Genomic DNA, 16,809 nt, shown 5'->3' on the forward strand with positions numbered 1-16,809 from the left:
GGCTGCGAGAGTTGAGGCCCAGGTGTGAAATGTGTAGTTTTCAGGGTTTTATTGGTTTTCAGCGTTACTTTGTTATCGTTTTTATCGTTAACTCGGTTTTCCTGGGTCTTTTCAGTGTGTTATGAATAAATCTTCTTTTTTTCGGTACCGGTACTAGTTTTATTTTGTTGTATTTATCCTCGACACCTTAAAGGCCGGTCCGTGAAAATATTGTCGGGCATAAACCGGTCCGTGGCACAAAAAAGGTTGGAGACCGCTGCCTTACAGAACCTGCCTCAGTCACAGAAGCACCTTTTTATATGCTTTTTGACATAACTGCTTTCTATATAACATCCACACACAGTCACAGTGCGATTGATGCATCCAAGAGATATTTGGCATGTGTGTGTGTTAGCAGGGTTTTAACACAATTTGACCTGTCGTTAGTCATCTGAACTTCAGTCAAACACTCTGTTTCTATGGAGGCTCTCGCTGAGATGATTAATACAATGAGGCCCTGATGTGCTCTGGATAAGCTCCCCGTGAGATTCCTAAAAGAAGCTGCACATTCTGTCTGTAATGAATTCCTCACTCCTGACTGTCCCGGTTTATTTCAAATAAAAACAAGTGTACGATTCTCTTCTGAAAACATATTCTCTGGATATTAAGTCCTTGGGTAATTTTAGAACCTTTTCCAGACTTCCATTTCTCGCCAGGGTTTTAGAAAAGATTGTTGCCAGACAATCGATTGCTGTTTGAAATAGAAATGAACCACAGCACAGAGACAGAACTGTATTTCATTGCTTTCATCTTATCCCAAACCCCAACATGTCATCTGAAATCCAGAACAGGAGTCCACTTTGTTTTTATTCAGTTCAATTTTATTTATATAGCGCCAAATCACAACAAAAGTCGCCTCAAGGCGCTTCATGACACAGAGAAAAACCCAACAATCATATGAGCCCTATTATGGTGGCTTCGGCTCGGGGGCCAGAGGGGCCGTGCACCAGCACAAAGGTTAGTGACTGGATCGTCGCCGCGTTTGTCGATGTGGGAGATTCTGTGACGTGAAAAGTTCAGTGTGCTTTCTATAGCGCTGTATGTCACGGTGTGAGGATGCGGCTTTGAAGGGTAAAGCTTTCAAGCAAAGTTACTGACCACGACCTGCTATTCAGAGACTCACCCTCGGCACAGCCCCTCTTTTTGCTCACACCCTTTATAGCAGGTGCACATGTGAACACTAGTAAAGTTTGCCCAGGTTAACTCATACCCGCAGAATCATTGTTGCACATCCTCGTGAGGAGACGCTCTGACAAATGCCTGGTGACACTTTTGCAAATGAACAGCCTGAGTCATCAAAACAGAGCGTCGTCTCCAGTTCAGCGTTTCCGAGCTGACTGTGTGCAGACTTCTGGAAATAACTGATAGATAGTGCTGCAGCATGCAGTCGCTCCCAGTTTTGCTGTGATGCTGATGGTTTTGAGCACAAAGTGAATAATCAGACAGGAAGCCTTACCCCAGGATTCACACTTACACACTTTTCCGATAACGCTGCTGGCACTACTCGGATAAAAGAGGTTTGATTTCAAGCGTACTCCTGCTAACCAAATCATACAGCGTGACAGCAGACTGCTACATGGGCAAACGGAGTGCGAGGCCAAATACCTCATTGATAAATTAAGCTTATGTAAGTACGTATGAATGCCATTAGACAACCTCATAAAGCATGTCTGACTCCAAGATGCAAGAACATCACTGCAATGTTCCAAAGACGTCTGATACTTGAGAAGCTTCAGGTGCCCAGCAGCTGCAGAGCAAAGACGTGATGCAGCACCACTGACGTACAGCGCTTCAGCAGAAGATGAAATCCACTCCACCACCACCGCAGCGCTGCTGTCACTGTCATTTAGGAGTCACACAGCCTGAGAGGCCATTAACTCTGTGAAGAGAAAACAGAAGTCCGTGTTTACGTCCCTGACACATTTGTAACTAAGGTCATGGAAACTCGAGGTGCCCCTGACACATTTGCTAAACCTTCTATCAGGAACCTTGGGGCGACTTTTGCAGCTTTCACTCTGGATGCTCACATTAAATCTCTGGTTTGTCCTCTTTTAACACATCAAGAAATACTGCCAGATGATGTCACGCTCTGAACTGGAAATTGTTATTCATTTTTTTCACCACATCTGACTTTTGTAATTTATTGTTCACTTGCAAGCACTCAGTTTACATTATGATATCCAACAGGAGTCACTGTATGTTTAAACTGTATGCTACACATACAGGGGGAAAGGTCTCTTTTTCCTTTTATGTTCAATTCAGTTTTATTTACACAGCACCAAATCACAACCGCAGTCGCCTCCAGGCGCTTTATATTGTACAGTAGATGGTACAGAGAAAAACCCAACAATTATATGACCCCCTATGAGCAGCACTTTGGCGACAGAGGGAAGGAAAAACTCCCTTTTAACAGGAAGAAACCTCCAGCAGAACCAGGCTCAGGGAGGGGCGGGGCCATCTGCTGTGATTGGTGGGGGAGAGAGAAGGAAGACAGGATAAGGACGTGCTGTGGAAGAGAGACAGGGGTGTGAAGCCTAATCTTGAAAGTAGAGATAGTGTCTGTCTCCTGAATCCAAACTGGAAGCTGGTTCCACAGAAGAGGGGCCTGAAAACTGAAGGCTCTGCCTCCCATTCTACTTTTAAATACTCTAGGAACAACAAGTAGGCCTGCAGAGCGAGAGCGAAGTGCTCTAATAGGGCGATCAAAGGAGCTTGTAAAGAAAAGCGTCTGGACTTCTTTAAGTTGCTTGAAGACGTTTCACCTCTCATCTGAGAAGCTTCTTCAGTTCTAAGGTCAAATGTTGGAGAGTCCCAGATATAAACCTAGTGGGAGTTTCCCCCCAACGAGGGACAAAAGGACCCCTGATGATCCTCTAATCGCCTGAGCCAAGGTGTGAAACTGGGCGTGGGTCCCAATCAGCCAGAGTTTCGGGTGAGTTCATTGTGAAACCTGGCCCCACCTTATCATGTGATTTCCTGAGGTCAGATGGCCCAGGATGTGAGTGGGCGTTAAGGCGTCTGGGAAGGATCTCAAAACTGGATTATAGATGGCAGAGAGTTGGTGTCGTAAACCCCGCCTCTGTTCAAAGATGGTCGCTCACAGTGGACATAGATGGCTTCTTTCACTCCTCTTTCAAACCATCTGTCCTCTCTGTCCAAAATGTGAACATTGGCATCCTCAAATGAGTGACCTTTGACCTTTAGATGCAGATGGACTGCTGAGTCTTGTCCTGTGGAGGTGGCTCCAGAGCCTCGTTTCATCTTCAAAGTTCTCACTGATGGAAGGAGGTTTTGGCTCAAAATCTCACGATACATGGCCCCATTCATTCGGTCCTTAACACGGATCAGTCGTCCTGTCCCCTTGGCAGAAAAACAGCCCCATAGCATGATGTTTCCACCCCCATGCTTCACAGTAGGTATGGTGTTCTTGGGATGCAACTCAGTATTCTTCTTCCTCCAAACACGACGAGTTGAGTTTATACCAAAAAGTTCTACTTTGGTTTCATCTGACCACATGACATTCTCCCAATCCTCTGCTGTATCATCCATGTGCTCTCTGGCAAACTTCAGACGGGCCTGGACATGCACTGGCTTCAGCAGCGGAACACGTCTGGCACTGCGGGATTTGATTCCCTGCCGTTGTAGTGTGTTACTGATGGTGACCTTTGTTACTTTGGTCCCAGCTCTCTGCGGGTCATTCACCAGGTCCCCCCGTGTGGTTCTGGGATCTTTGCTCACCGTTCTCATGATCATTTTGACCCCACGGGATGAGATCTTGCGTGGAGCCCCAGATCGAGGGAGATTATCTGTCACGGACCCAGTTCCAGGGATTCGGGGTCCGTGAGCAGTGTAGACTACTATTGTAGTTATTATTATTATTATTATTATTATTATTATTATTGTGGTTGTTGTTATTATGGTTGTGTCTGCTGTCCTGTTTTTCCGTGTTGGTGTACTGTCAGGTGTTTAGGGGTGTGTGCTTGTGTATGTGAGGGTGCGGTCGTGGCAGGCACTTTTAGGCCTGGTGGGTGTGGCCCTGCCAGCTGACCGGTCCCACCCAGGAATCCACACACACCTGGCGCCGATCAAGCCTCGTCAGAGGAGCTTCAAAACAGTGTGGCTGAGAGCTCCTCGACGCTGGATCGTTGAGTGACTTCCCGAGGAATTGTGGCGACCAGGAGGCAGCACACGGAGAGTACACAGGGAACGGAGACAGAGCACGGAGCACGGGATAAAGGAGAAGACACGGAACGGGAGTTGGGATCGCACGGGGGGATTTATTGTTGTTCGGATTGTCACCACTGTAAATAAACACTGTTGCACTGTAGAGTCCTGCATTTTGGGTCCTCCTTTCCCCACATCCCCACGGTCTGCCAGCGACACCGTGACAGAACGATCCAGCCATTATGGGCCCAGCGGACTCAAGGACCGTCTCACAGGAGGAATTGCTCGCCCAGCTCTGGAAATACTGTCGGAGCATTATCCAGGCGGCAGATCCACATCAGAGACACTTACAGGTCGTATTTTTTGATTCCTTCTTATCATCAATCACCTCATCTGTGAGCTTTTTGGACATTAAGAGACTAATTTCGATTATAACCACGCTGAGGGAAAGTTCCTGTTTTGAGCTGTTTGGTTTGGGCTGTCCGGGCGAGGAGGATATGGCAACCTCCCTGGGAGCCCTTGCTGCCTATTTCTTTTTTCATAGGCTGATAGCCTCCCCGCCGTCGCTTGCAGCTCGCTTGTTGGACCCTCCATTGCGGGGGAAACGTTTCACACGCCCTCTGCACCTCACCACATCTCCACTCACCTCTGCGGCACCTGCTGAGTCAGCAGACCAAGGACCGGCAGCTCAAAATCACACAGCTGCTCTCCTGTCCGGCCGGCTGGTGGAACCTCAGCCTGATACGCTGGCCCCGGCATCGTTAAAGAAGCGACGCTTGCGCCGCCGGCGTGCCTCACCGCAGTCAGACTCTAAAACTTTCCAACAGCCGGCTGTGGTGAGTCATATGGACAATTCATCTTCATTCACCTCATCTGTTTATTCACGGGACTGTGTGAAAGCTAACCTCGTAGCACAGCCAGCTGCCCAGCCTGTAGCCGTAGCACAGCCAGCTGCCCAGCCTGTAGCCGTAGCACAGCCAGTCCAGTCAGCCTCTCGTCTTCATCCTCAGTTGGAGGCTGATATGCCTGCTGGAACTACCCTGCCATTATGTCACCCGCCTGTTGTTTCTACATCGCTGTCCAGTCTACCACGAGTAGCTGCCGCACCATTATCACCTCCGCCCTTTGCAGCTACTTCTCCACCAGCGTCCCATCAGACTGCAGCGACCGCAGAACTCTCGACTTCACCATCCACATCACCCGCTCGACCGTCATCTTCGCCACCTGCAGCTTCCGCATCGCCATCTTCACCTCCGGATCAACGACCATCTATACCCGCGTCGCAGCCGGAGGAGCGGCTCAGCGAGCGGGAGGAGCCCGCGTCGCCAGCTGTGGAGCTCAGCGAGCCAGAGGAGCTCAGCGAGCCGGAGGAGCTCAGCGAGCCGGAGGAGCTCAGCGAGCCGGAGGAGCCCGCGTCGCCAGCTGTGGAGCTCAGCATGCCCGAGCCGGAGGAGCTCAGCGAGCCACCAGCAGAGGAGCTCAGCGAGCCACCAGCAGAGGAGCTCAGCGAGCCACCAGCAGAGGAGCTCGGCGAGCGGAAGGAACAACCGGCGCTGCCAGCCGCGGAGGGGCTCTCTCTGCCAGCCGCGGAGGGGCTCTCTCTGCCAGCCGCGGAGGGGCTCTCTCTGCCAGCCGAGGAGGGACCCGCTCAGCCGGAGGTCAGCGAACCGGAGGGACCTCCACGTCTAGCGCGGCCTCCACGCCATCCACGTCCAGTGCGTCCACGTCAGCGACCGGCGCGTCATAGACCATGTGCCACGCCTCGCTGTTGCTCACCGGAGCAGCGACGTTGCCATCAGACCCGTGGCAGGCCACCAGAACCGTTCCGCCGCCACCGGACCCGTGGCAGGCCGCCGGAGGAGCAGCGCCGCCGCCACCGGACCCGTGGCAGGCCACCAGAACCGTTCCGCCGCCACCGGATCCGTGGCAGGCCGCCTGAAGCGTTCCGCTTCCATCATGGGGTTGGAGGTAGGCCGCCCGAACTGTTTTCCCACCACTGCCTGACCCGTAGCGAGTTTTGCCTGCTTGCGGTCCACTGGGTCAGCCGCAAGAACTGTTGTTCCCACCATGGCAGTGGTTGGACATTTGAACTGGGGTTTTGGGGCCCTCCGTCCGGGACCCCCTGCCGCCCGCCCGGGGTTGGTTGTACTGTGGTTTTTGTTTTGTTTTTGGGTCGTCGGGTGCCGACCCTTAGAGGGGGGGTACTGTCACAGACCCAGTTCCAGGGATTCGGGGTCCGTGAGCAGTGTGGACTACTATTGTAGTTATTATTATTATTATTATTATTATTATTATTATTATTATCATTATTGTGGTTGTTGTTATTATGGTTGTGTCTGCTGTCCTGTTTTTCCGTGTTGGTGTACTGTCAGGTGTTTAGGGGTGTGTGCTTGTGTATGTGAGGGTGCGGTCGTGGCAGGCACTTTTAGGCCTGGTGGGTGTGGCCCTGCCAGCTGACCGGTCCCACCCAGGGATCCACACACACCTGGCGCCGATCAAGCCTCGTCAGAGGAGCTTCAAAACAGTGTGGCTGAGAGCTCCTCGACGCTGGATCGTTGAGTGACTTCCCGAGGAATTGTGGCGACCAGGAGGCAGCACACGGAGAGTACACAGGGAACGGAGACAGAGCACGGAGCACGGGATAAAGGAGAAGACACGGAACGGGAGTTGGGATCGCACGGGGGGATTTATTGTTGTTCGGATTGTCACCACTGTAAATAAACACTGTTGCACTGTAGAGTCCTGCATTTTGGGTCCTCCTTTCCCCACATCCCCACGGTCTGCCAGCGAGACCGTGACATTATCAGTGGTCTTGTATGTCTTCCATTTTCTGATGATTGCTCCCACAGTTGATTTTTTCACACCAAGCTGCTTGCCTATTGTAGATTCACTCTTCCCAGTCTGGTGCAGGTCTACAATACTTTTCCTGGTGTCCTTCGAAAGCTCTTTGGTCTTGGCCATGGCGGAGTTTGGAGTCTAACTGTTTGAGGCTGTGGACAGGTGTCTTTTATACAGATGATGTGTTCAAACAGGTGCCATTCATACAGGTAACGAGTGGGGGACAGAAAAGCTTCTTACAGAAGACGTTACAGGTCTGTGAGAGCCAAAGATTTTCCTTGTTTGAGGTGACCAAATACTTATTTTCCACCCTGATTTACGAATAAATTCTTTACAAATCCTACCATGTGGATTCATGGATTTTTTTTTCACATTCTGTCTCTCACAGTTGAAGTGTACCTCTGGTGCAAATTACTGACCTCTGTCATCATTTTAGGTGGGGGAACTTGCACAATCGGTGGCTGACTAAATACTTTTTTGCCCCACTGTAAAGGTTGCTACAATAGGTGACACGGGGGAGCCCATGGCACAGCCATGTGTTTGTCTGTAAAAGCCTTCGTTGTATTTGAAGTATGTAGTGGTGAGGCAGAGGTCTAACAGTGTGCAGATCTGATCAGGTGTGAAGTTGGTCCTGTCCTCCAAGGAGCTGTCTTCTTGTAGTCGTTTTCTGACCGTCTCCACGGCCTCCGTGGTGGGTATGCAGGTGAAGAGAGAGACTACATCAAAGGACACCATGGTTTCATCTGGATCCAGGGGAAGTTTCTGGACCTTGTCGGTGAAGTCGGTGGAGTTCTTGATGTGGTGTGGGGTGTTCCCCACGAGAGGAGCAAGGATGGTAGCAAGGTGTTTAGCAATGTTATAAGTGGCTGAGTTTATGCTACTGACTATGGGACTATGGGTCTGAGTGGGACAGCTTCTTTGTGGATCTTAGGAAGTCCATAGATGCAGGGTATGGCATCCCCTGGGTAAAGGCGGTGATATGTAAGGCGGTCAATAATTTTGTCCTTTTCAAAGTCTTGAAGGCAAGCTATAACTTTCTTTTTGTAGCTGCTTGTGGTCTCGCTTTAAGGCTCCGTAGGTATTGTTGTCACTGAGGAGAGTAGTGATCTTTGTATGGTAATCTGTAGTGTTTAGGACCACGGTGCATCTTCCCTTATCAGCTGGTAAAACAGTGATGTTGTGGTCTTTGCTCAGGGAAGCGACGGCCTTCTTTTCCTGTATTGTGAGGTTGGACGGAGGGACTTTGGCACTGGAGAGGGTGGCTGAGACTTTCATCCTGATTTGCTCTGCTTCTGTCTGTGATCATTTATTAATCCGTATGGCGGTTTCTGTGGCTGTGATGAGGTCCACTATGGGCAGCTGTTGTGGAGAAATGGCAAAATTGAGTCCTTTGGCTAATACTCTCTTTTCAGGTTCAGTGAGATTCCTGTCTGAAAAGTTCTTCACCCATTTCTCCTGACTGTCTTCAGGTGTGTTTTCTTCTCTGGGTTGTGTAGGTTCAGACTGAGGAGTGTGTGTTTTTGAAAGCAAGGTGTGAAATTTCCTGCGTTGTCTTTCTTTTCCTTTAGAGTGTTGGGCCCGCTGAGCCTTGTCCACAAACTTGTAAACCTCTTCTAAGATTGGAGAGGGTAGAAGGGTTTCCAGTTCCTGCAGGGTCTGGCTGATCTTGATCTGGAGGGCATCTATAGTGAAATGGACCTGTCTTATCCTTTCACTTAAAAGGTGATTTTGTGCTCTCTGTAGAATCAAGTCTGCTCTGTATCCCCTGACAGTGGATCCAAGGCGCAGGCTCTTAGGAACAACTCTGCTTTGTCTGCATCTTAGGTTGAAACGGAGATGGTTCCTATAATCCGCTAGTTTCCTTGATTCCCTTTCATACTCCCGCACCAGTTGAAGGGTGTTCCTCCCAAAATGTACGGCAATAGGGTGATATCATAGCTGGACTGGCCATCGGGCATACCGGGCGGCGGTGGGCCGCTGGCGATTTTTTGCTTTTATGGGCCGATGGATTTTTTTTTTTTTTTTTTTTTAGGAAGGGTATATACAATGAAAGGTGTTGGATTGGCCAATTGGTCATGATCGACTCTGGGCTGGACCAATTACAGCCGAGGAGGCCAAATGCACCCGCCCCCTTCTTTAGCAATCATGTGACTTTCGCGCATTGCATGCCGGGAACTCGTGGCTAAACAATCCAAGTACCGCATCAAATGCAAGCATTTGCAGCACCGCAAAACGTTCATTCTTCGGTTCCAATACCTTCTTGTTTTTTCTTTGCCGCAAAAAAAGGAATGTACAAAACAAAAGGAGAACAATGCCGGTCCGTACAAAGACAGACTCGACGAAAAGACAAAGAAAAGATACGAGGAAAAAATCAAAGACCATGGTACGAACAAAGGTAAGTTTACCAGTCTCACAAATCGTCGTCATAAATACACATTCGTTAACCGTTTATTAATATAACCTTTGAGCTCAACGGTAATTAATTAGTAGTGGAAATAATTTCTGGTTCATTACAGAAATGTAGCAGTGACAATAATACTGTATGCTGTAATCGTACTGGACAATTAGTGATACAGAACAACTGTTTTCTCCTGTGAATAAAAGTATATGTTTTTGTCAATGTACCATAATAACAGAAGCGAAACGCAATATTGTGTCAGGACAATTCACTATTTATGCACAATAAACAAAGTAAACTTTAGTAAGTAAGTAAACTTTATTTATTAAGCGCTTTTCGCAGACAGGCAATCACAAAGTGCTGTACACAAATATTAAAATATTAAAATAAACAATAAAATCAATAGACATTATATACAATGTAAAAGATCAAATGTAAATAATGTAAAAAAAATAAAATAAAATATGTAGATCAACAAAAGGCTTGTTTGAACAGAAGAGTTTTTAACTGTTTTTTAAAAGAATCCACAGAGTCAAGCAAACGTAATTGTAGTGGTAAACTGTTCCACAGCCTTGGTGCAACAGACTGAAAGGCTCCGCCCCCTTTTGTCTTCAGTCGTGTACGGGGAACAACTAAGAGACTCTGAGTCTGTGAGCGGAGATGACGAGCAGCAGTGTATTTTAAAAGAAGCTTGGATAAGTAATCTGGAGCCTGGCCATTTAGTGCTCTGTATGTTAAAACAAGAATTTTAAAGCGAATTCTAAACTCTATTGGGAGCCAATGTAAAGAATATAAGATGGGAGTGATGTGAACACGCTTGGTAGAGCGAGTTAGTAATCTGGCTGCTGCGTTTTGTATTGTCTGGAGGCGAGAGAGAGATGATTTATCCAAGCTAGTAAACAGGGAATTACAGTAATCTAAGCGTGATGACACAAATGCATGAATGAGTTTTTCCAGTTCAGCTGAGGAAACCATATGTCGCAGTTTAGATATGTTTCTTAAATGATAGAAACAGGAACGAGACAAAGATTTTACATGAGAGTCAAGGCCCAGAGAAGAGTCAAATATTACTCCAAGATTTCGAATATTTGACTTGACAGATGGACAGAAAGAGGCAAGAACCTGATTTTAGAATGTAGCTCAGGAGGAGCTATGATCATGGTCTCGGTCTTGTTAGTATTTAGAACGAGGTAGTTGCTTGAAAGCCAATCAGAAACCTGGGTTAAGCACTGGACTAGGGTGGACAGCCTATCCAGCTGATGAGGCTTAAAGGACATATGGAGCTGAATGTCATCAGCATAAAAATGATAAGACAGGTTGCTAAAAGATTGAATGATACTAGCTAAAGGAAGCATATAAAAAGAAAATAGTAATGGACCTAAAACTGAGCCCTGTGGGACACCACAGGTCAGGGCAGCAGTGTTAGAGGAGAACCTATCAGTCCTAACAGAGAAGGTCCTGTCTGATAAGTAGGAAGAAAACCAGTCTAGGGCAGAGCCAGATACACCAGCCAAAACCTTCAGCCTGTTAAGTAGGATTTTGTGGTCGATGGTGTCAAAAGCTGCACTAAGATCAAGCAAAAATGATCACAGAACAGTTCCCTGCGTCAGATGCCATTAACAGATCATTATAGACTCTTAAGAGAGCGGTCTCTGTAGAGTGCTGCTTTTGAAAGCCAGACTGAAAAGGGTCAAGAATCTGTAATTGACATAATAGAGACCTGAACTGATTTTCAACAATTTTTTCAAGTAATTTACTGACAAATGGCAATTTTGAAATAGGTCAGTAATTACTAGCAGAGCTAGGATCGAGATTGTTTTTTTTAACAGAGGAGTTACCTCAGCATGTTTAAAATAAGATGGAACATAGCCTTGCCTCAGTGAACTGTTGATGATGGATAGTAATGTGGGACCAATGCTGGTGATAGACCCAGACAGGACAGAGTGAGGTAATATATCGACAGAGCATGACGAGGGAGGAGCATAGCGCGACCATTTCTGTTCAGCGCCAGACTTGCTTGTAACCTATATCACCAATTATGTTAAGAAAAATGAAGCATTAACTACAACAGAAGACTGACCTTTGTGGGAATGCTTGGAGCAGAGTAACCTGTGAGCTGGAGTGTTCTGGGACGTTATATTTGGTATATCCAGACCATCCGTCGCCTCTTACTTCGGAAACATGGCTTAAAAAATTTCTCTTCAACGACGTAATCCGATAAAAAAAAAAACCCGATCTCTTTACCCGTCGGCTTCCCGTGGCTGTCATGCGACCGGCTATTGCAGTTAATAATACAACGGCTTCTTGACATTTTTGTGTTTCTTTTTATCGCTGTGTGACTGATTTCAATTGAAAGCCTGCGTGCGCTAGTACCTCTTGCCACAAGTTCCCAGAATCCTTTGCGGTTTTACCCCTGAATGACGTCACATTTTCAATCTTTATCCTGGTGGGCCGGTCTCTAGTCAAAATGCCCGGGCCGAGTTTTTGTCCCAGTCCAGCCTTGGGTGATATGGTACTACAAGGTCATTAAGATAAGATGGACTATTTATTAAAAGACTAAAACCAGGTTATTGTTTCCTATTCCATAATTATGTGCTTTATAAACTTCTGGTAAAATAAGACTTAAACTATACATTTGGACAGCTACTGCTGTTCACAGCTCTACTAAGTGAAGCAGCCCAGATTCAGTGTCTCGCCTCCCACGTCTTCATCACCACTATGTCACCCATCACATATCCAGTGTAATTTAAAGACGACTGCTTCTGCTTTTCCGTATTTTGTCATGTATCTTCCATTCCAGTCGTGGATGTTCACACTAAACATGAACTCATTTTTAAGGAATGAAGTCGGCGTGTGTGTGCAAGTAAATGCTGTGAGCCAGTACTGTAGCTCAAGGTTCAGACTGCACTAAACATCTGGCACACGGGCCAGTGTCAGCACTTTGTCACATCACACAGATTTAATCTACCCACATGTCCTAATATCAGGGCACAGGAAGTAATGAAACCTGACTTCCAGATTCTCTACCTCAGGACACGCAGTAAGTATATTTTTACATGTACACGGCTGATAATGTGTGGTAGGTCATACACTCACCGGTCCTTTTTTAAGTTTGGACCCCTTTTGCTTTCAGAACCGTGGCGCAGCTTAAACAAGGACCTGGAAACATTTCCTCCAGATTTTGGTCCACAATGACGTGAAAGCCTCGCAGAGTCACTGCAGATTTGTTGGCTGCACATCCGCGGCGTTCTCCACCGCATCCCAAAGCTGCTCCACTGCACTGAGATCTGGTGACTGTTGAGGTCTTTTGAGTACGGTGAACTCGTTATTTTCCACACGCCACCATTATTGTGAACTACTGACACAAGGAAGGATGGCTTCATGCTTTCATGCTGTTTACACCAAATTACCGTCTACCACATCAACTACTCATCGAACCAGGCGATGCCGGCCACTCTCCTTACTGTCGTGAAACCGAGTTGTCACCTGAGTTTCCTGTTCTTTCTCGAAACGTGTTTGGTGTGGTTCTTCTTCAGTGTGTGGCCCTCCTGTTTCACGGTTTGACGTGTTGTGCGTTCAGAGATGCTTGTCTGCGTAGCTTGGTTGGTGTTGCGTTTCCGTCAGCTTGAAGCAGTCTGGTCTGTTCTGACACCAACAAAGCATTTCCCCCGGAGAACAGTTTTCCCTTCTTCAGACCGTTCTCTGGAAACCCTGGAGATGAAGGAAAATCTCAGACTAGCTTATGTGGCACCAACAACAACCACTGAACTCAGGAATCTTAAAGTTTATGTCATAAATACGTGCTTTTGAAATCCTTTAGTTTGGTGTGCATATTTTCTAATGTCGCTCACGCCATCTCCCTGCTCTTAGCATTCAGCTTTCAACATGTTGTTTCCTACTCTTGGGTCTACGGTGTTAAAGAGAGGAGCACAGCCTCGGCTGTAAAGCCCCTCCCACCAGCAGCAAAAAGCTTCTGTCTCTGAGGCACAGCCAATCAGAAGAAATTAGTCGTAAATCAAGCTGCTACCCAAGAATTTAAAAAATGGAGCTGAAATTAGCATATTTAATTTAACGCTCATTTCTTTAAACGTTTGTGTCAGCTGGTGATCAGCTGATCACGGGGCCGGGGTTAAAAGCCACCCACCTGTTCGCCGCTCAGACATCATTCTCTTCGTGTCAGGAGCTCCGAAACTCTGCCGACGTCAGTCTCCGCCTGATTCAGCAACCGTGAGTGTTTTTCCCTTCAATCCTTTTTCTCTTCCCGGCTCCGCTCGCTCTCTGTCTGTAACGACAGTTCCGAAGCCACGCTTCGTGCACTGATCGTTACTAGAATAACTGCGTGTCTGCTCCAAACCCACCGCTAGCCGTAGCCGCGCTTGGGTCTAGTCAGCACGCTACACCGGCACGCCGAGCTACTGTGCGTAGCTCGCCCCGCCGTGACAGTTTGTTTTACATTTGAGCCTCTGAGGATCTGTGTAGAAATGTTTTTATTTTTTATTGTCCAAATATACTGTTTTCATTACGTAAGTGTCTGCTGGATGTGCCAATCACTAAATCTGTTGTATGTCAGTGTTTCTTGTGCTCTCTCTAAATCAGTAAACCATTAGTAACAACAGGCAGACAGATTTAAAAGGCTCCTGTTACTCCTACAGATGGAAGTTATTTTCTGTCACCACATCCAACCGTAAGTGTCGGTGAAAGGACTCCTGTGCATCAGCTCTGCTGTTATCAGCTGGGACACACAGTTGGTGTGAATGACGCTGCTCCGAGCGCAGGCAGGCATTACCCAGTGTCTTTAGCAGAGCTAAAGGTGAAGACTAACTGCTCCTGTCTACAAAGACTGATGTAAACACACCCAAACACATGGAACCATTTTCCTGAAAATCCGGAGAGCCACACAAAGACTCTCAGGCCATCGTATAACTCAATTACCCCAAAGTGTCCATGCAGAGCAGTTTCACACTGATTCTTCTAAAGCAATAAATCTATTTCACATAACCTCAAACAGAAGTATGTAGCATGGCTACAGGCAGCAGCAGCAGCTTGGACAGCTCGGCTTCAGAATGGGAGATGGTTCTTAGAAACCATACGAGTCCCAGGTGGGCAGGATGCCACCTTCCCAGAGCTTGGATAGGAAGTCAGGACTGCCACTAGGCTGACCAGCCGTACAGTAAATCTTGACTTTATTATGTAACCCACTGGATGGTTTGCTGCTGGAAAATGTGCTCCTAGCCTGAAGATAGACAGGTGGGTGGATAATGTTTGGAAACAGTCACCGTCTGGCACATGTTCATATGAATAAATGTGTTTTACTACTTACTATCGCTCAGCAGTCAGCAAAAGCTTTCAAAGTGACGGCTGCAAATCCAAGCCATCTTCTCTTACCCTGCTCCTGTGTGCTTCTGCTAGAACAAACAGAGAAGAACGTGAGCAGTTTGCATGAGCATGTGTTACAGTTCACAGCGCGAGAGCACTACCTGCAAAACACTTCATCCTGAAACGTTTACTAGCAGCACAGTAGGCAAGGGAGTGCTGCACAGAGCTGTGCTGCATTAATGGAGTATCCATGCACTATAATGCTAACTGGGCAGTGACACAGACAGGAGACAGGGAGAGGTAAGGATACTTCTTCCAGTTATATACCTCCATGAACACATGCTACGGCCTTATAAACGTATGGACTCGTGGATACAAAGAAACACAGCCCGTGTTTGAGATGCTTCCAGGCTCACAGAAACATATGATAGATAACGTGCAGCCCTGCTAGCTAGCTGATCACATCAACAATATGAACTGTGATTCATTACTGCACTGCTATTTAATTTCTTTAAGCTTGAAGCTCCCCGATCATCAACACTGCATCTACAAACCAAAGCAGCTAGTTTCATCACAAGACGTTAAATTATTTGTCAAAATATTAAAATCGTGTCATACTGGTGGAATAGACCAAGATCATTCGCAGAGGTGACTGAGGGGAGGCCAAGAGTGAAACAGGTGGATCAACAGGAAACATTTAATCACCTTTAAAGTAAGTGTTGAAGTAGCTGGCGCTACTCCATGTCCACCCCTCTTTAGAAATCCCTCGGCCACTTCAGTGCCGCTGAGGAAGGGTCACAAAATTCACCCACTCAAATACATTATCTGTCATATGACAGCAGGGTGAACACACAGTGCATTCACACACAGAGCAGCGATCAGAACACGAGTTCACATGACTTAAATACTTCCTGAAGGAGACTGGGAGATTACACACAGCTGGACCTGATGAGCCTGACGAGACGGGGGAAGCAAAACTGAACACACTGACATAAGACAAGGACCTTCAAAGTAAAACAGGAAACAAACAAGTCACAAAGACTTGACACTGAACTAAACCTACACTAAACACGAGGGCACAAGAACAAAACCCTAAACCAGAATCAACTGAAACACAGAATTATAATAATAATCAACGAAGCATAACAAGAGAATCAGAATACCTCCCATAATACAGACAAATATATGAAACTGAAAATGCTGGGTCAAAATGACCCAGATCCACGACTTTATCAAAGAATCAAAGAGTTTGTTGCTATCCCCCCCCTCCCCCCCCTTTGCTTTATAAAGCAAAACGCTCTCCTGCACAACACCACTGTGACCTTCTCCAGGTAAACCTAGCATGCCACAAATCTGCCACAAATCTGCCACAACTTCCCAGAGTCATAGGAGAGAGGCTTGGAGTGAAAAAGTAATCAAGTAGTTTCACGCTTCGAACGCCAAAAACTCCCAGTTGGTCCATTCACTCTCTGGGAACTCTTAATGTCTCATCTTATTGTATGGCAACCAGTGTTGGTCAAGTTACTTGAAAAAAGTAATCGGTAACTGATTACTTCTGTCACAGGCTGGGTCTCCGACCCAGCACTCTGAGTTTTCTTTGTATTTTTTGATATGTTATTAGTTTGTGTTATTTCCTATTTGCCTTTAGTTTAAGCAGTTATTGTTCCTGGGTTTTCTATGTTTTGGGGTTTTCTATTTATTTCATCACGTATTAGGTCTGTTAAGTTGTGTTGTCATTTCCTGTTTTATTCTGACAATGTCATGTGTGTCATGGTCCTGAGTCTGAGGACTCAGTGTTTTGTGTTTCCTTATGCTTTTGTTCATTCCGAGTGTGTATTCTGTTGTGATTTTGCCATTTGTTAGGTTTGTTCTTTGCCTGCCTGCTCTCACTTCTCTGTGTTCCCTCTGTCTGTCCATGGTGTTATTGTGTCTGCTCATGAGTCTGCCTGTCATGTTCAGTGTCCTGTCTGATTCTCTGTGTCAGTTTCCTGTTTTATTCTGAAAGTTCATGTCTCATGTCAGTGTGTTCAGTTTTACCTCTCCCCTGTCTCGTT

General features: G+C 46.8%; 1 protein-coding gene and 1 long non-coding RNA gene across 3 annotated transcripts in view; one reads left to right on the forward strand and one right to left on the reverse strand.

The window, feature by feature from the left end:
- The window catches only part of LOC146693179 (uncharacterized), a 39,591-nt gene extending 23,820 nt beyond the window's left edge, over nucleotides 1-15,771 (reverse strand). Inside the window, exons 1-3 of one of the 2 annotated variants that reach the window (XR_014923913.1) lie at nucleotides 14,760-15,771; nucleotides 13,584-14,672; nucleotides 12,536-13,150 (exon numbers count right to left, since the gene is read on the reverse strand). This is a non-coding gene — a long non-coding RNA (uncharacterized LOC146693179). Of the gene's footprint in view, nucleotides 1-12,535; nucleotides 13,151-13,583 lie in introns of both variants that reach the window. The other variant, XR_014923912.1, reaches the window with a different exon arrangement.
- LOC146693181 (uncharacterized) lies at nucleotides 4,660-6,669 on the forward strand. The gene has a single exon (XM_085478768.1). The coding sequence runs from the start codon at nucleotides 4,701-4,703 to the stop codon at nucleotides 6,465-6,467; it is 1,767 nt and encodes a 588-aa protein (XP_085334894.1). The 5' UTR covers nucleotides 4,660-4,700; the 3' UTR covers nucleotides 6,468-6,669.
- Nucleotides 15,772-16,809: the final 1,038 nt, after the last annotated feature.

Source organism: Copadichromis virginalis, linkage group LG14 (assembly GCF_057382275.1).
Source record: "Copadichromis virginalis isolate Kocher_CV1m ecotype Utaka linkage group LG14, C_Virginalis_male_GT1.1, whole genome shotgun sequence".
NCBI classification, from domain to species: Eukaryota; Metazoa; Chordata; class Actinopteri; order Cichliformes; family Cichlidae; genus Copadichromis; species Copadichromis virginalis.